This window comes from Myxocyprinus asiaticus, chromosome 7 (genome assembly GCF_019703515.2).
Source record: "Myxocyprinus asiaticus isolate MX2 ecotype Aquarium Trade chromosome 7, UBuf_Myxa_2, whole genome shotgun sequence".
In the NCBI taxonomy this organism is placed as follows: Eukaryota; Metazoa; Chordata; class Actinopteri; order Cypriniformes; family Catostomidae; genus Myxocyprinus; species Myxocyprinus asiaticus.
Window position 1 is genome coordinate 25,345,851 of NC_059350.1, and position 19,959 is coordinate 25,365,809.

The 19,959-nt window shown below is 43.9% G+C and overlaps 1 protein-coding gene across 2 annotated transcripts in view; it reads left to right on the plus strand.

Moving 5' to 3' along the window:
- Positions 1–19,959, plus strand: part of dachc (dachshund c) — a 90,717-nt gene that overhangs the window by 35,705 nt on the left and 35,053 nt on the right. Inside the window, exon 3 of one of the 2 annotated variants that reach the window (XM_051702496.1) lies at positions 13,031–13,156. The exons of the other annotated variant lie outside the window; for it this stretch is intronic. Coding sequence (XP_051558456.1) covers positions 13,031–13,156 — 126 coding nt within the window. The remainder of the gene's footprint in view (positions 1–13,030; positions 13,157–19,959) is intronic. 2 annotated transcript variants of the gene reach the window in all.

Consider the following 19,959-nt stretch of genomic DNA (forward strand, 5'->3'; position numbering starts at 1 on the left):
CGGTCACGCTCACTGAGCTGAATACTACTGTTCATTCACCTCTGCTGGATCTGACGGCGCATTTCAGCGGCTTCTCCCTCCTCTGCACTGGTGCACTGCAGAGAATGCCCCTGGGCGCTTCGGCAGAAAAACTAGAGAGTATATTTTCTGAAAGAGCATTTTTCCCCCTAAAAGAGTATATATTTCTCTAAAAGAGCGCACACACGGAACGTCTTTTTAAAGATGCTTTTCCGATTGTGTGTTATTCCTGGTTGTGCTCGTTATCTCTCACCTTCTAACGGTCACGATCGCTGTCTTTCGTGTCTGGGCACTGCTCACGCCAAGACAGCGTTCGTGGATGGTCATGTTCTCACTGCGAGAATATGTCCATGGCAATGTTGCGGTCGCGGCTCGCCTTCGTAAGAAAGCCTCGGTCCTTTTACCCACGGGTTTGAGGCCAGAGCGGCTAGCACTGGGGGCGATTTGGGGACCCCAATGGGAACGCCTCCGCCGGGTATCCCCCCACGGACCTCCCATTCCCCAGCACGCTTGTCTGCCCCGATCGGGCTTCCGGGTGAGTCCGCCGGCTTGTCTCACGGCGAGTTCGACCTCTTATTCGGAGCCCGGGAAAGTGATGAGCTCTCGAGCGCAGCATCGGAGAGCGGGCTCGTCCAGTGGGAAGCCTCAGCTGGGCTCCTCCCTTCGGGGTCGATCGCCCAGTCACAGGCTGACGTGGAGATGACGACATGCTTTCCCGGGTCGCTCAAAGCCACGCCCCGCCCCGTTCCTTTCTTCCCGGAAGTGCATGAAGAGCTGACAAGGTCGTGGGAGGCACTTTTTACTGCCCGGTCCCGATCTTTTCAGCTTCCCCGCTCTCACTACCCTTGATGGTGGGGCGGCCAAGGGTTATTCGGCAATCCCCCGGTGGATAAAGGCGCTCGCGGTGCACCTATGCCCGCAGAGCGCCGCCACCTGGCGCGGGTGCCCAAAGCCCCCGTCCAAGGCCTGTAGGTTTACGGCGTCTCTGACGGCCAATGCCTACGGTGCTGCTGGACAAGCCGCCTCCGCCCTGCACGCCATGGCTCTCCTGCAAGTCCACCAAGGTGCTAAAGTAACTGCACGAGGGTAGTTCCGCCCCGGGATTGATGCAGGAACTGCGCTCGGTGACCGACCTCGCTCTCCGAGCGACGGAGGTCACGGCGCGGTCTCTCGGGCGGACGATGGCCACACTAGTGGTCCAGGAGCGCCACCTTTGGCTCAACCTGGTCGAGATGGGTGAGGCCGAAAAGACACGATTCCTTGCTGCCCCCATTTCCCAGGCGGGCCTATTCGGCGACACCATCGAAGACTTTGCCCAGCAGTTCTCGATGGTAGAGCAGTAGATGGATGCTAGCCGGCTTGTCCTGCCCCAGCGCGGCTCAAGATCCTGCACCCCATCTACTCATTGCCAAGGGCGTCCCCCTGCGGTGACTGCACCGGCTCCGCTGCAGCCCGCCCCTTCGGCCTGGCCCCGGCGTGGAGCCCACCGCAGGAAGCAGACGCCACCCGTGAAAGGCTTCAAAGCGCCCTTGAGACGGGCGACCCAGGGACATTGAAACCCGCTGCTCTGGAGCTGGTAAGCAGATCTTCATCTTTTTGTTACCTTTTGCATTTAATTGCGCTGCATGCCCAAGTGGCTGCAGTACTCAAGAGCTCAGCAAGAGTGGTTTCCTTGTTCCCTGGGTCACATATCCAGTGTGTACGGCTGGCATCACGACCACCGTCCACCACTCCATTTGGCAGGTTGGCGCTCCAGTGGCGGTCTCCCGCCCTGAGCGCCCAGCTGTGGCACAAATCCGCCCCCGATGTGACAGTCTCCATGGGTCACGAGGACAGGCCTCTTCCTCCCCTGTCCCAGGCTGTTCCGGGGGTGGTCACAAGGAGCCAGGTAAGTGCTTCGATGTCCTCGGACTCAGCACGGCCACGACGTTACATCTGATGACATTGTCCCTTTGGTCCCCCTTGCGCGGAACTTGGACGCATGACTTGCGCTTTCCAGTCCGTCACGAGGGCTGGTCCGGACCGTCCGACTTGGCTGTGCGATTCACTTCGCCGGGCATCCGCCCAGGTCCAGCGGTGTCCACTTCACCTTGGTGAAAGACGAAAACGCTGCTACCTTGCGCGGAGATCGCTACCCTCCTACGGAAGGACGCAATAGAACCTGTCCCTCCAGCCGAGATGAAGAAAGGGTTTTACAGCCCCTACTTCATTGTACCGAAAAAAGGCGGAGGGTTGCGGCCAATCTTGGACCTGCGAGTACTGAACCGGGCTTTACACAGACTCCCGTTCAAGATGCTGACGCAAAGATGCATTCTAGTGAGCGTCCGGCTTCAAGATTGGTTCGCGGCGGTAGACCCGAAGGATGCGTACTTTCACGTCTCGATCCTTCCTCGACACAGACCCTTCCTGCGGTTCACGTTCGAGGGTCAGGCGTATCAGTACAAAGTCCTCCCTTTCGGCCTGTCCCTGTCTCCTCGCGTCTTTACAAAGATCGCAGAGGCTGCCCTTGCCCCGTTAAGGGAGGTGGGCATTCCTCCCCACTGCCCGCTCTGGTACGCCCTGACCGAGGCCTTCCGCGGCATAGACGCGCTGGCACACAGCTGGTCCCCTGGCATTCGCAAATATGCGTTTTCCCCCAGTGAGCCTGCTCGCACAGACCCTGTGCAAGGTCAGGGAGGACGAGGAGAAGGTCGTCCTGGTAAGCATCCTACTGGCCCGCCCAGACGTGGTGCTCGGGCCTCACGCTCCTCGTAACAGCTCCCCCCAGGCAAATTCCCCTGAGGAAGGACCTTCTTTCTCAGGGAAGGGGCACCATCCGGCACCCGTGCCCAGACCTGGCCCCTGGACAGGACGCGGAAGACCTAAGCTGTCTCCCACCTGCGATGGTAGATGCGTTCACTCGGGCTAGGGCTCCCCCTATGAGGCGCCTGTATGCCTTTAAGTGGCGTCTCTTCACTTAGTGGTGTTCTTTCCCTCTGGAAGACCCCCAGAGATGCGCAGTCAGATCAGTGCTTTCCTTCCTGCAAGAGAGGTTGGAAGGGAGGCTGTCCCCTTCCACCTTGAAGGTGTATGTTGCTGCCATAGCAGCACACCACGACGCAGTCGACGGTAAGTCCTTAGGGAAGCATGATCTGATCATCAGGTTCCTAAGAGGCGCCAGGAGGCTGAATCCCTCCAGGCCGCGCCTCGTTCCCTCATCGGACCTCTGTAGTTTTTCAGGGTCTACAGAGAGCCCCCTTTGAGCTTTGCAGTCAGCCGAGCTTAAGGCACTCTCCTTGAAGACTGCCCTCCTGACTGCGCTCACTTCCATCAAGAGGGTAGGTGACCTGCAAGCGTTCTCTGTCAGCGAAACGTGCCTGGAGTTCGGTCCGGGCTATTCTCACGTGATCCTGAGACCCCGACTGGGCTATGTGCCCAAGGTTCCCACCGCTCCTTCTAGGGACCAGGTGGTGAACCTACAAGCGCTGCCCCAGGAGGAGGCAGACCCAGCCCTGTCGTTGCTGTGTCAGGTGCGCGCTTTACGCATCTATTTGGATCGCACGCAGAGCTTTAGAATCTCTGAGCAGCTCTTTGTCTGCTTTGGTGCACAGCGGAAAGGAAGCGCTGTCTCCAAGCAGAGGATCGCCCACTGGCTCATTGACACCATAACTATGGCATATCTTGCCCAAAACATGCCGCCCCCGGTAGGGCTACGAGCCCATTCTACCCGTGGTGTAGCGGCTTCTTGGGCCCTGGACAGAGGTGCCTCTCTAACAGACATTTGCAGAGCAGTGGGCTGGGCAACACCCAACACCTTTGCAAGGTTCTACAACCTCCGGGTGGAACCGGTTTCGTCCCAGGTAGTGGCACGCAACACAAGCGGATAAGCCTGGGATAGCCAGCCGGGTGTATTGCTTGCACATAGCGCCTTCCACCTCCTTTTGAGCTGAAGACGTGCTCTGTTAATTCCCAGTAGTGTTCACAAAAGTTGTTCCCTGGTTGACTTCCTCCGAGCCCTGTGGCAGTCGAGTTTTCGGAGAGACTCACTGCCGGCCCAGTACACGCGCTAAGAGCCCGGTTCTGGGGTAGGTGCTCCGCATGTGGCGGTTCCCTGTAAGGCTAACCCCATGTGATCTATATCTTCCGCTAATTCATTTCCCTGCTGGCAAACTGTGTCTTCCTTGGGCAGAGCCCCTCTGCCCCAGTCTCCATGTTGTAGTAACTCCTCCCCCATTGGGCAGGATCTACCTTGAAGGCTCTCCACATGGTTGGAAAGACCATGTGATGTATTCTTCCACTTAAATATCCCCCCCTCTCTTGGGGCGAGGTGTGGTCTCCGCGGTGTCCTCCCCTTGGGAGGGACACCCCCTGACTAGACCTGGCGGCCCAGTCGGATAATCCCCCTTCTTTTTTAGGGAGTGGAAAAAGAGAAGGGGAAAGAGGCCACGATTGGGTTAAGCCTGTCTCTATCTCTGGGTAGTCGACTTGTCCCCAAAAAGGGCCATTCGACACTCATAACTGTGTTGGGGGAGGTTACGTGTCGACCTGGTGTGCTGGCTATGAGGCACACAGCAAGTCTGCCCACCACACACCTCCAGTTCACGTAACACAGTTCAGCCTTGTGGCGTTTTGTATAGGGACCCCTAGTGTCACTACATCGACACCAACGTCGAGTGAGTGACAGATAGGGAACGTCATGGTTACTGGTGTAACCTCCGTTCCCTGATGGAGGGAATGAGACATTAGTCCCTCCTGCCACAACGCTGAACTACCCGCTGAAATGGCCGGACCTTATATCGGCTCCTCAGCGTAAAACCTGAATGAGTGGTTGCATACCAGCTCCTTTTATACCCGTATGTTTGGGGGAGTGGCATGCAAATACCACTCGCCAATTTTCATTGGCCTTTTATCAAAGACCAGAGGTGTCTCGGGCTCCCAAGAGTGACCTCTAGTGTCACTACATCGACACCAACATCTCGTTCCCTCCATCAGGGAACGGAGGTTACACCAGTAACCATGACGTTGTATTCATGCATATTTTATATCTGTTTTATTAACTTATAAACTTAAGTAATGTAACATTTTGGTTTATTAAGAATAGTTCAAGCATGTTAGCGAGTTTTTGTTTTTAATCTGTTAAAAATAAAAAAAAAGAATCTGGGTTACAGTGAGGCACTTAAGTGAATAGGGTCAATTTGTAAACATTAAAATACTCACTGTTTCAAAATTATAACCACAAGAAGTAAACAATATGCATGTTATCAAGATTTTAGTGTGATAAATTCATTTACTAACCTTTGTGTATTCAGTTATATACAATTTGTAATGTCAACAAACCCTAAAGCTGTTGCTGTAACTTCCTGTTTGCTGTTCCTGTTGCTGCCGGTGTCATGATAAATTGAGTCCGCATGGGGGTAACCGTTTGTAATGCCTGAGCAATCTTGTTATTGTGATAGCATGTCATTGAAATCTAGGCTAACTGAAAAACACAAACAATGACACATCTTTAATTTCACAATCTATAACTTCAGTTATATACTATTATGTGTAAATTATGGTTTAAAAGTAATTAAATGTTGTATTTACAAAGTTATATCGACATACATCATAAAACAATTTAAGGATTTCTATTCAGGCAGTGAATATAGTACTCATTAATAGGTCCCTCAGCCAATGGAATTGCTGTGACATCAGAAGGAGACCCGATTTTCAGGGGGGACTCGATTTCTTACAACACCGGCATGCTGCACGAGTCTGTTTGTTTGTAGCTTGCTTGTTCCTCTACGCTCATCGTTTTATTTTACTGCGTGCTTCATTTTTTTCTTCGCTTTTCTACTGTTTTAACTGCATGTATATTACTGCGTGCACCCGTTTTCTTTCTTTTCTTTTCTTTTTTCCACTTGTCTACATCTTGCATTTCAACTGCGTGCATTCATTTTCTCTGTGTTTTACACGGATTATTGCATCAATCTCAAATATCTGCCGATCAGGAACTAACACAACAACAGAAAACAAGTGCATGAGGGATTCATATCGATCTCAAACCCTCGCCGCTCAAGAACAACCATAACAACAACAACAAACAATTGTGGTAAGTCGTGGCATCCACTCATATTATTGCTTCCTGCATTGCATGCCACGTGTTTACTATAGTTTCTTCCATCAGCAGTGAGGGGTTTACATGTGATAAATATAAGGAATTAGTCAGGCTGATGGAGAAGGTTAATGACTTAGAGACAACTAATGGAGGTTAGTGAGAAAGAGAATCCGGTAGATACTGTTTTGGAATGCTGGCAGTACAGCGAGAAACACACACACTTTGGTTCCGGCTGTAGAGCCCCTGCAGCAGGGCGTTTGGGTGACGTCTCGGCGGCATACTCGCTCAGCAAAGCGACACCACTCTCCCGTTCCTGTTAGGGTTTCCAATTGATTCTCCCTAATCATTGATGCACCCACTGAGAATCATGTTGAAAGAGCCTTGGTCATAGGCGATTCTATTTTAAGGAACGTGGAAATAGAGACTCCAGCCACTATTGTTAAATGCATTTCCGGTGCCAGAGCGTCTGACATCAGATCAAATTTACAAGTGCTGGCTAATGCTAAACGTAGATTTTCTAAAATTGTTATTCATGTCGGCACTAACGATGTCCAGCTTCGCCAGTAGGAGATCAGTAAAGATAATATTAAAGAGGTGTGTGAATTGCAAAAATGATGTCAGACACTGTAATATTCTCTGGCCCCCTCCCTTATCATCGTGATGACAAGGGTTATAGTAGATTAGTGTCACTGAATGGCTTGATGTCTGAGTGGTGTCTGGAGAATAGAACAGGAACAGTTCAAAGAGTTTTTGGGGTAGACCTGACCTGCTAAAAAGAGATGGACCCCATCCCTCCAGGGAAGGTGCCACTCTCCTCTCTAGTAATTTAGCTCATAGTCTTAATAGTGATAGTATTTGACTAACTGGGGCGCAGGTCAGGAAGCAGACAAACTGGCTTAACCGAACGTCTGCTAGCTGCCTTGAGACATCACACAGGTCACTTAAACTACAACACATAGAGACTGTATCACCTAGATATCACATAGAGATTGTGTCTGTTCCCTGAACTACCAAACACAAACACCTCCCTAAATCATTTAGAAAAAATTTGATTAAGGTAAAACTTGAAAATTACAAAAAAATGAAGATAAACATCATATAAAGGTAGGGCTACTAAACATTAGATCTCTTTCAACCAAAGCACTAATTGTAAATGAAATTATTACAGATCATAGTTTGGATGTGCTCTGTTTGACCGAAGCCTGGCTTAAACCGGATGAATATATTAGTTTAAATGAATCTACTCTCCCAGGTTATTGTTATAAGCATGAACCTCACATGAAGTGTCGAGGAGGAGGAGATGTTGCTGTAATTTACAGTGAAGTTTTTGGTGTTACTCAGAGGACAGGATATAAGTTTAAGTCTTTTAAACAAATAATGCTTAATGTGACACCGTCAGATACAATTAAAAAATCTCTTTTGTGCTTGCTACAGTATATAGATCACCCGGGCCATATTCTGATTTCCTTGGTGAATTTACACATTTTCTATCAGATCTAGTAGTTTATGCGGATAGAGCTTTAATTGTTGGTGACTTGAACATTCACATAGATAATGAAAATGACAAATTGGGATTAGCATTTATCAATATTTGAAACTCTCTTGGAGTCAGACAAAGTGTGACAGGACCAACTTATCGCCACATATGCTAGATTTAATTCTGTCATATGGAGTTGATATTGATACTAAAGAAATTCTGCCGCAGAACGATGTCATCTCAGATCATTACCTCGTCTCTTGTATGCTGCAATCAGCAAATGTGGGAATGTAGTGGGAATGTTACTCAATCTACACCATGCTATCGTTCAGGTAGAACTATTCTTTCGACCACTAAAGATAGCTCCACTAATAATCTTCCAGATTTATCTCATATACTCAATAAGCCAAAAAGTCTAGAAGAACTTGAAGTAATATCAGAAAATATAAATACAGTCTTCTCTAGCACTCTTGATAGTGTCGCCCCCTTTTGATTAAAGAAAATTAAAGAAAAAAGCCCCGCACTATGGTACAATGATCACACTCATGCTCTCAAGAGAGCAGCTTGGAAAATGAAGAGCAAGTGGAAGAATACAAAATTAGAGGTATTTCGCAGTGCATGGAAGGATCATGTCTGTAGCTACAGACAGGCACTAAAAGCTGCCAGGTCAGCATATTATAGCAAACTCATAAAAAATAACCACAACAATCCTAGGTGTTTATTCAGTACTGTGGCTAAATTGGTTAGGAACAAAGCCTTGACTGAACAAGATATTCCGTCGCAGCACACTAGTAATTATTTCATGAATTTCTTTTCTAATAAAATTGAAATAATCAGAAATAAAATTGGAATTATGAGTCGTCTGTCACAGTACCTCAGAAAACAGTATCTCATAATTTTCTTCAATCCTTCAGTGTCATAGGTCATGAAGAGCTAACAAAACTTATTGAAACATCAAAAGCCACAACATGTACACTACCGATCAAAAGTTTTGAAACACTTACTCATTCTTTATTATAATTTTTTCTTCACATTTTAGAATAATAGTAAAGTCATCAAAACTATGGAATAACATAAATGGAACAATGGGAATTATGTTGTGACTAAACAAAATCCAAAATAAATCAAAACTGTGTTATATTTTAGCATCTTCAAAGTAGTCACCCTTTGCCTAGAATTTGCAGACATGTACTCTTGACATTTTCTCAACAAACTTCTTGAGGTATCACCCTGGGATGCTTTTTAAACAGTATTGAAGGAGTTCCCATCTATGTTGGGCACTTATTGGCTGCTTTTCTTTATTATTTGGTCCAAGTCATCAATTTTTTTATTACATTTTAGTTTTATAATGAAATACATTTATATGGTGGCACAATTATATTTTTGTCTACAAAACTAATTTCAAACATTTAAGCATATGCCTTCAGATCAAAAGATTTTTAAGATCATGAGAAACATTTCAGTCAAGTGTTTCAAAACTTTTGACTGGTAGTGTATGTTATATCCAATACCAACTAAGCTCATAAAAGAGATATTCCCTATAATCTCAGAACCTCTTCTTAATATTATTAACTCCTCGCTATCCTTAGGACATGTCCCAAGAAACTTTAAAATGGCAGTTATCAAACCGCTTATGAACAAGACACAGCTTGATCCTGGAAAATTGGCTAATTATAGACCGATTTAAAATCTCCCATTTATGTTGATAATACTACAAAAGGTAGTGTCCTCCCAACTATGTTCATTTCTACAGAGAAATAGTATATGTGAACAATTTCAGTCAGGATTTAGGCCTCATCACTGTACAGAGACTGCACTTATCAGAGTTGCAAATGACTTGCTCTTATCATCTGATTGTGGCTGCATTTCTCTTCTAGTGCTTTTAGATCTTAGTGCTGCCTTCGACACTATAGATCATGACATTCTCTTGAATAGGCTTGAGAATTATGTTGGCAATTGTGGACTTGCATTAGCATGATTTAGGTCCTGCTTAGCAGACCGCTACCACTTTGTCTGTGTAAATGAGGAGTTGCCAAATCAAACAAAAGTTAAATGTGGAGTGCCACAGGGATCAGTTTTAGGCCCTCTGCTTTTCTCCTTATATATGCTTACCCTGGGAGATATTATCAGTAATCGTGAAGTTTCTACTGTTATGCCGACAATACCTAACTTTTATATTTCTTCAAAACCTGACAATATTTCATGGGGCCTGGGTAGCTCAGCGAGAATTGACACTGACTACCACCCCTGGAGTCGAGTTCAAATCCAGGGTGTGCTGAGTGACTCCAGCCAGGTCTCTCAAGCAACCAAATTGGCCCAGTTGCTAGGGAGGGTAGAATCACATGGGATAACCTCCTCGTGGTCGCGATTAGGGGTTCTTGCTCTCAATGGGGCATGTGGTAAGTTTTGCGTGGATTGTGGAGTGTAGCATGAGCCTCCATGTGCTGCGAGTCTCCGCAGTGTCATGCACAATGAGCCACGTGATAAGATGCACAGATTGGCGGTCTCAGAAGCGGAGGCAACTGAGTCTTGTCCTCCGCCACCCGGATTGAGGTGAGTAACCGTACCACCACGAGGACCTACTAAGTAGTGGGAATTGGGCATTCCAAATTGGGAGAAAAAGGGATCAAATAAAAACCCCACAAAATTTCACAGTTCTTCAAATTAGCAGTAATCAAAGATTGGATGGCCAGAAATTTCCTTCTACTCAATTCCGACAAAACAGAGGTACTAATTATTGGACCAAAACTCTCTAAAAATAAGCTGCTAAAATATAATTTGACTCTCGATGGATGTACTGTTACATTGTCTTCTAGAGTGAATAACTTAGGTGTTATATTTGATACCAATCTGTCCTTTGAAAATCAAATTTCCAATGTTTGTAGAACAGCATTCTTCCACCTCAGAAATATTGCTAAGTTATGAAACATGCTCTCTGTTGGTGATGCCGAAAAACTAATTCATGCGTTCATGACCTCAAGACTAGATTATTGTAATGCATTACTGGGAGGATGTCCTGCAAGTTCAATAAATAAACTTCAATTGGTTCAAAATGCAGCAGCCAGAGTGCTGACTAGAACCACGAAATATGATCATATTAGCCCCATTTTATCATCAATACATCGGCTACCTGTTAAATTTCATATTAATTTAAAAATTTTGTTAACTATGTACAAAGCTTTGAATGATCTAGCCCCACAATACTTAAGTGACCTTCTACCACGCTATATTCCATCACGTTCATTACGATCGCAAAATTCTGGCCTGTTAATGGTTCCTAGAATATCAAAATCCACAAAAGGAGGTAGGTAATTTTCCTATTTGGCTCCTAAACTATGGAATAGTCTCCCTAACACTGTTCGGGATGTAGACACACTCATTCAGTTTAAGTCTAGACTAAAGACTCATCTATTTAGCCAGGCATACACCTAATTTATCCATCAACTCACAATTAGGCTGTTTAGTTAGGTCTGCCGGAGCCATTTATCATGCTCTATAACTCTACAAAAAATGTAATGGCATCTACGGCAATATTATTCTGTTTGTTTCCCTGATTCATATCCCGAGGTTACCAGAGCCAGCCAGATCCACCTCCGTTCCTGCTTGGTGTCGGACTCCACTGCTATGTGTGTCTGAGTGATGACGACTAAATGCAGCCGGTGCCAGCCAGACATCACTTCAGTCTATTACGATGGTCTTCAGGGGGTGAACTGATGCCAACTCCAAAAATAAGACATGGGATACTTCATATGACACTGCCTGAACATTGAACTTAGGATAGACCTCACTGAAATAACCTGCTGATTGAACTGCGATGCACTTCACTGATCTCTGCCTGCATCACCTTGGTCTAATGATGGACTACACTCTTAAAATGGAATACATAGACTTTCAATATAGACCAACAAAAGTCTTCATCAGCCAATTAACAAAGGACAAGGCATCTATGTGAACTTCTGCAGTTAATCCAGACTGAATTTCAAAGACATTAGTCATTAATCTTACAGTTCATTCAAAATCTTTGTATAAACACTGGCCCTTAACACTTACTTAGTTTACTAATTTTAAACCATGACCTGCACTGCACATAAATAACTAATATTGGCATTATATTCGTGCTGGTCAGCCAGAGGGGAAGTGGCCCCCACAGTGAGCCTTGTTTCTCACAAGGTTAATTTTCTCCATTAACCAGCATCTTATGGAGTTATGGTGTTCCTTGCCACAGTCGCCATCGGCTTGCTCACTGGGGTTCTAAATACAATTATGATTTAATGATTTATTTTTATACATATTTAATCAAACTACACAATGATGTCTCTAAGACTTTATAAATATTACAGTTTTCTTTTTCTGTCAATGCATGATTTTCTGTAAAGCTGCTTTAAAATGATGTGTGTTGTGAAAAGCGCTATACAAATAAAAATGACTTGGCTTTACTTAAAACAATTGTAAAAATTATGATTGAAATAACTTTACAGCTCACGTAACACACAAGTTTTAACAGAAGAATTGATGTTAGTGCTTTTATAAAATTATAAGCTTCACATTTCTGTCTTTAAACCCTCAAAAAATTGGCCCCATTCACTTCTATTTTAAATGCCTCACTGTAACCTCGATTTTTGCATTTTTTTGTGGTAATCAACATTATGCCACAAATGCAAATGTCTTTCAGACCCCAAACTGAACAGGACTTTTAAAAATGCTTCACAACTAATATCCTTATTCCTGTATTAGAATTATCTTACATTCAAAAACCTCACCTTCAGTTTGACTGATGGGGATCATTTTAAAGCTAGAGTAAGAGGAAAGAGACGTGTAGCTTAAAGCAGCTCTCTGTGCAATGAAGGGAAGCTAATCTAATTTTAATTGAATTATAACATGTGTGCACTGGGGGCACTCACACAGTTAACAAGGGTTATTGGAGACTTGTGACTATGGGCAAGTGCCTGGCAGCCTGAATTAAGGAGCAGACCTTAACTTACAGACTTATCCTAGTTCAGCTGATCCAGGACCTGCTTACTAAGAATGAGGCACATAGTCGTGCTGTTCAGCCTGGAAGTGGAAGCTTTAGGATGACGCTATTAGGTATTAATAGACCTACTGTTATCATCTAATATTACACTGCCAGTGTGTTCTGTCAAATTCAATTATGGGATGGGAAATATTCATAATTGCTTTCACATTTATGGAAAAGCATTTGCGTAGCTTTATTTGATCTTGCGATTGATGCAGTGAGGTGAATCTGTTAGCAGTTTTACATGTTCACTTATTCTCACAAGATTTAGGCAACTGAATTAACAGCATTGTTTTATTTTTTTTATTTTTTTGGAAAAGTCATTTTGACACACTGAAAAGTAAGCTGAATGATTATGATGCTACATTAAGTAAACTGAGTGATTATGAATGAACACTTTATCTTTTGTTCTCTGTTTCTTTCTCTCTGTTTAACACTGGGACAGGCCTAACAGCTGCCACGCTCGCTGAAGCCATGACGAAGAAAATCAAATTGGAGGTGATGAATAGTTACCATGGCAATAACAACCACAGTGCAGATTCTGAGAATGGTGACATCACCTCCAGTATGGGTGAGTGTCAGTTCCCCCCTTAAACAGATGCTCGCATGTCAAGCCATCCCAAATGCTCAGACCCAAACTACAAAGCCTGACCCAAAACTGAATCCACTTAAATGAACTTTTGCTGTATTTTTCCTGTCAGATACTTTCTGTCCATGATAGATAGATATTGTTTATTAGATTTTTATTATTTACACTTTTTAAGATTCACTAATTATGCTATATGGAAACATTTCTAAAAGTGGCTGTAACAGTTCAAGGATGGGCAAGGAGGAGACGGGAACCGGCTGAACAGTCAACATAAAGGTTTAATGATATAAATGAACTTAAAACAACATAAAACATAAGACAAACTCAGACACACATGCAGCGCGGCTGTGTGCATCTCTCTCTCTCTCGAACTATTGCCTCTGGCTCCCCTTTATCTCGCTCTCCTTCTGATCAGCTGATTCAGCCCGGCCACACTCTCCTCCTCATCACACTCCTCCTCTGCCCAATTCAGGGCGGGACGCCACCGGTCTGACCAACCAGCCCCCCCCCCCAATCTCTGGAGGGGAGATGCTGCCCTTCCGGCTGTTCTGTCAGCTGGTGGTCCACCCCGCCTCCTGTGAACCTGGGGGAGAGACGAGGGGAGGCATGGTAGAGGGAAAGGGCGAGCAGAAAGAGAGAGGAGAGAGAGAGAGAGAAGAACTTGCTCACCGGCTCCTGGATGCTCTGTCGCCCGGTCCTCAACCACTCCTCCGCCCTCTGGCAGATGCCAGATCGCTCCTCCCCCGGCGGATGGTTTTGAGTCCTCCAGCCTCTGGCAGACGGCCGCGGCTGCTCCCCTGGTTTATGGCAGCGGCGAGGACTCCACGACAGCATACCTCCTCCCTTGATTGAAGTCAGATTTGAGTGAAATCAGGCTCAGTATAGATTGTGCTTTATTCATGAAACTCTGCCAGGGCTGGCCCTAGCATTTTGAGGGCCCTATGAAGATTTTCAAAATGGGGTCTCCCTACCTACTTGTACAGCTAACCAAACATACCCAACATCAATAACAAAGCAAGCTGGGGGGCCTGGGTAGCTCAGCAAGTAAAGACACTGACTACCACATCTGGAGTCGCAAGTTCGAATCCAGGGCGTGCTGAGTGACTACAGTCAGGCTTCCTAAGCAACCAATTGGCCCGGTTGCTAGGGTGGGTAGAGTCACATAGGGTTAACCTCTTTGTGGTCGCTATAATGTGGTTCTCACTCTTGGTGGGGCGCATGGTGAGTTGTGCGTGAATGTCATGGAGAATAGCATGAAAGTCTCCACACGCATTAGGTCTCTGCAGAAACACACTCAACAAGCCACATGATAAGATGCACAGATTGACAGTCTCAGACGCGGAGGCAACTGAGATTCAGCCTCCACCACCCAGGTTGAGGTGAGTCACTATGCCACCACGAGGACTAAGAGTGCATTGGGAATAGGGCATTCCAAATTAGGGAGAAAAGGGGAAGAACAAAAAGAAAAAAATAACTAAGCCAGCTTAAACTGCAAATAAGCAAGTTAATTTATTAAAAAATATAAAGCTTAAAAATGCATAACTCTTAACTGTACTTTATTAAAATAAGCATAACTGGTTTAGAAGTGCAAAATTTAAAGAATATAATTTTTAAACTAACCAAAACACTAATCATATTAACAAATTAGTAATTAAATTGAATTAAGTTCCATTTGCTCAAACGAATAAGAAAGAATTAAATGACCAAATTAAGGTAAGGTATATGCTATTTACACTGTAAATAGTGGCACATGCTACTTGCAGCCTGGTGTAAATTGTGGCAGATACGATTTGCACAGCAGTGTAATAAAGTGTATTCTAAAACAGTATATATTATAACATTGTACCCGCCCTACCCTCCATACTTAAACCAAACCCTTCTGACTTCTCTGCACTGCCCAACCTTCAGTGAGCCACCGATCATGGCGAGGATACTGCCTTCACTTTCAGTTACCACACTCCCCTGGCCCTTAGACATGTTATTTACACCTTTGTGTTCATTTTTATTAAAAATAAATTACTCTCCGATGTTGTACAGCTACTGTCTGTCTTTACTTACCTGGAATGGATATGGATTTTTGGAAATTGAGTTTTTTAAGCGTGACCACGAAACCGATGCTATGTCCGAAACCAATATTTTATAGATCCATGTCCAAAACCAGGAAAATGCTGCCTTCGGAGGCAGGTTGAAAATAAGGTGCTTTTCAAACTGTTCGGAGACCAGTTCCTTAAGAGTTACATTCATTCAAAACAGCTGTCAGTTAAACCATTAACTGATTAGGCAGCCAGTCAGCTGCTTACCTTTTCGGATGCAGCGCGGATGTGGTAGATGAGTCGATAGTAGAGGAGTGGGGAGAGACACAGAGAAAAATCAAGATCGTTTTAATGGACCTGGGACAAAAAAGTCGTATATATTTTTCTGAAATATTAGACTCAAATTGCTGCCCGAGTCCGCCATGACAGTTGTTGATTGAAAAGAGAAAATCCGCTCTAGCGCCCCTTGCGGCAACGCTGAGAATGCAACGCGTACTTGCTTTGGGTTATGAATTGAGCACTGACACATTTCACAACGCAACGACGCGTGAAACCGAGCTTGCGATGCAAGGTGTGTCTGTGTTCCCGTACTTGCGTAGAGTATGTTTGTTTTCATCCTTTTCTTTAAAAATATTATATTTTTCCTAGTTTTGACAGGTGCCATTGGATTGTTGGTATGCATATAGCTGGGCTATGTGGCCAGTGCTATTTACACTTAGTGCAAATAATTATTTTGCTATACTGAACCTGTGGTAAGGGGCCCCCTGGTGGTCACTGGACCCTATGCAGCCACTTATGTCACTTAATAGGTAGGGCCGGCCCTGAACTCCGCATTAGGGTTGTCACAATGCCAATATATCAATTTCGATGCCACAAAAAAATCCTTTAGTCTGTTAAAAAATTTTTATGTTAATGTAAATGTTAATTGCTTCACATTTTTTTTAAGTCACAGTAAAGTGCCTTGACAAGCGCAGTTCTATTTGTTGTTTTGACGCATTTCCTACTAAAACAGGAATTGGGGGTGGGACATGTCGAACGGCTTGTCCCTTTAAAAAAAAACAAAAAAAAACAGCAATAGGCTTTAGTTTATACACAAACACACACACACACACACACACACACCCTTTCCACCATGCTGCTCATGCCAGAGCCAGTTACTGGGGAAACTGAGAATCGATCTCAATACCAGCCTGCTTTTAATCTGACTTGAGAACCGAATAATGATCTTACTGACAACATAACCACACCCACAAAAGCACATAGCCTATTGTGATCTTTGCTTACAATACTTCAATGTTTTGAATCCAAATACACAAAATATAAAGAATAAAGAACACATTATTTTACTGTATATCCCAGGATACCTCAGAAAACCGCTTGCATTAAAAAATATGAATGAACTCAAGCCAGTTTCTCCGCATTCAACTCGCGTTTCATTCAGAGGTGATCACCTCTGGAAATGTTCAAGTGTGAAATGCCTTGAACACTAACTTAAATTCGCCGTTATTCCTTCTTCTTCTAAATGTGGCCCGTAACCAAGTTTGGGGGATGGAAAAGTGTTTTTGGAGAGAAACAGCCGAAAATACACCTCTTCACCATCTCTGTGTTTGCTGCTTCGACCAACAACAGGTTTGTGTACATGACAGGATCTTTAAGGAACAGGGTTAAAACTGACTAAAAATTTTTTAACCATTGGCTTAACTGCAGCACGGCCTCGCATACGTCAGCAGAGAAGAATCAGTTAAATCAGCAGAAGTGCAAGTTATGACATTTTGATTATGATTATGAGGTTCAGAAATTTTAATGAATCACTCACAATAAGACTGGTAACATGCATTAAGAAAATAAATAGGGTAAATTTTGAAATCCGTTTTATTTTTTTCTAAATTCAATGTTTTACATTTTGTTTTTCTGAATTCCATGTTTTAAAATTAAATAAAATTTCATCATTGAAATCGTGTCTAATCAAATGAATTCATAAAACATTAATGAAATGAAAATAGAACAATTACTTATCAACATACCATTGCATTTTAATCAAATGAAGTGCTTCAGTAAAGATTCTAATCACACAGAATATTCTAAAACACAACATTGGTCCTATTTGTAGTCAAATAAAGTGCTGCACAACAAAGCATCACAGTAAAAATGAAAACATTGATGAAAACCTTTATATAGCACACTTGCTTATGATATATTGCTTGAATAATTATTATTTCTATTATTACAGTGAATATTACATTACTAAATAGTAGTAATATGTTTCACAATGTATTTAAGTATTTTTAAAATTATTTTCAATTATTTCCAATATATTTCACGTGTCTAGTTAAATATATTAAATAGATATTGACTAAACTGTAAGATTAATAATTAAGTGAGTTTGATGTTCATCCCAAACTGACTGTGGAAGTGCATGTAGATGCAGTGGCCTTGGCTGATGAAGGCTTAAGTTGGCATTAATTTATTGTCTATGTATTCCGTTTTAAGAGAGTGTAGTCCATCCTGTGACCAAGATGATGCAGTCAGAGGTCAGTGAGGTGTGCCTCACAGTCTGGCTGGAAGCTTATGGCAGCTAATTTCTGTTGAAGTCCATCCTAAGTCATGGTGCCCCCTTGAAATCAATAGGTGCATGATGCCCCTGATCAACAGGCCGGAATTTTGCGATCATGGTGAAAGTAATAGATTATAGTGCGATAGAAGGTTGCTTATGTACGGAAGAGTCAGACTTTCAAAGCTTTGTAAATAATAAGCAAAATGTTTAAATTGATACGAGAATTAAGAGGTAGCCAATGTAGTCACAATAAAAATGTGATGATATGATCATATTTCTTGGTTCTAGTCAGCACTTAAACTGCTGCATTTTGAACTATTCAATTTGATGTGCGCAGTACAAGCAGACTATACATTTATTTAAGATGTCACTTTTTCAGTGTTAAAATATTTTTTTCTATACCAGCTTAATATGCAGACACAGCTATAAGTAAGCTATTCATAGGTACATTTTTTCGAAAACTGTAAACACTGTGTCTCTGTGGCGCTATAAACATTTTGTGTGTTTGTTCTGAGTGACCCACTTAGACCTGCCCCAACAGCGTTACTTAACCAATGGGGTGACTTGGGGGTGGGACTATCTAACTCTTTGAACAACAGCAGATATTCGGAAAGTTGTTTTGAAAACGTTTCGATTTTTGCAATTCCGTTCGATGGCGCTAGTGTCGCAGAAATTACATACTTCAGCTTTAATTAAAATGCATCCTTTTGTGGTTTAATAATCAATAACACTAGGACATATCAAGATTTTAATTTGATTAACTGTCCATTTCGGTGTCAAAGGAGTAATCAAATCATGCTCAAATAAGCATGCGGGTACCAAATTGAGTCTGTACTCGGTACTGCAGAAACACTGGTATCGTTAAATCTTTTTTATTTTATCTTTTATTATTTATTATTTATTTTTGACATCCCTACTCCACGCTATATTATATTTCCTGGCTTAATTAACGTCACGCTATTACCGCCCACGGAAAGCACTCTGTACAATATAGCATTCAGAACTGACCCACAAAATTTGGAATTATGCCGTGCAAATTGCATTCAGCACAGATTATTTGGCCACGTTTAAGTCATTGCCTGACCTGCACAATTCCTTTATTAAATAGAGAGCTAAACCTGTGCAGACAATGTATGCAAATAAATGGCACTTTCATTGTCAAAGTCAGCCATGTCTTGTTGTCACTTCCAGTGTGAGTACGGTGTGGGCGTTTGGCTGCCGCTTCAAATCGGAGCTGCTTGTTTGTCTTTTTTTCTGTCTCATTGTTGTAGTTATTTAAATGTACTTCGTTTCACACACCCATAAAATAGACATTCTTGGATTTCATTCCAACGGACTTTCAGCTGTTTTTTGGTTCCCGTTCCACCGGCCTGCTACGCTGTCTCACCCGACCTTCCAGATTCCACCAACCTGCCTACCTGGTGGCGTTTGCAGCGTGGTTGCTCTGGACGGTGTGCCTGCGTTGTCTGATGGAGGGATTATGTGGCGTGATGCCTATCATCACCGTTTGTTCCTGTTCGCCATTTGGTTTCCTGGAGTTTGTTCTTGTTTTGGAACAGTGTAGTGGGAGATGTGGGATGACGTGGGTTGCTTGGTGCCCCTATTCATTGAGGGACTACTCTGGTCATGCAATATTTACCCTAATTCTTGTTTCATTTGAACTGTTAAGTCAGACATGTGCTTTCACTCCGGACTCTACGTTTGACTCCCGGATCTTTGTATTGTGTTTATGTATATTTTTTTATTTTTATTTTTTTTATTTATTTCTCCCAATTTGGAATGCCCAATTCCCAATGTACTTTTTAAGTCCTCGTGGTCACGTAGTGATTCGCCTCAGTCCAGGTGGCGGAGGATGAATCCCAGTTGCCTCCACCTCTGAGACCGTCAACCCGCGCATCTTATCACGTGGCTTGTTGAGCGTGTTGCCACGGAGACATAGCGTGTGTGGAGACTTCACGCCATCCGCCGCGGCAACTATGCTCAACTCACCATGCGCCCCACCGAGAACCAACCACATTATGGCGACCACGAGGAGGTTACTCCATGTGACTCTACCTTCCCTAGCAACCGGGCCAATTTGGTTGCTTGGGGGACCTGGCTGGAGTCACTCAGCATGCCCTGGGTTTCAAACTAGCAAACTAGCGAACTCCAGGGGTGGTAGCCAGCGTCTTTTACCACTGAGCTACCCAGGCCCCCTG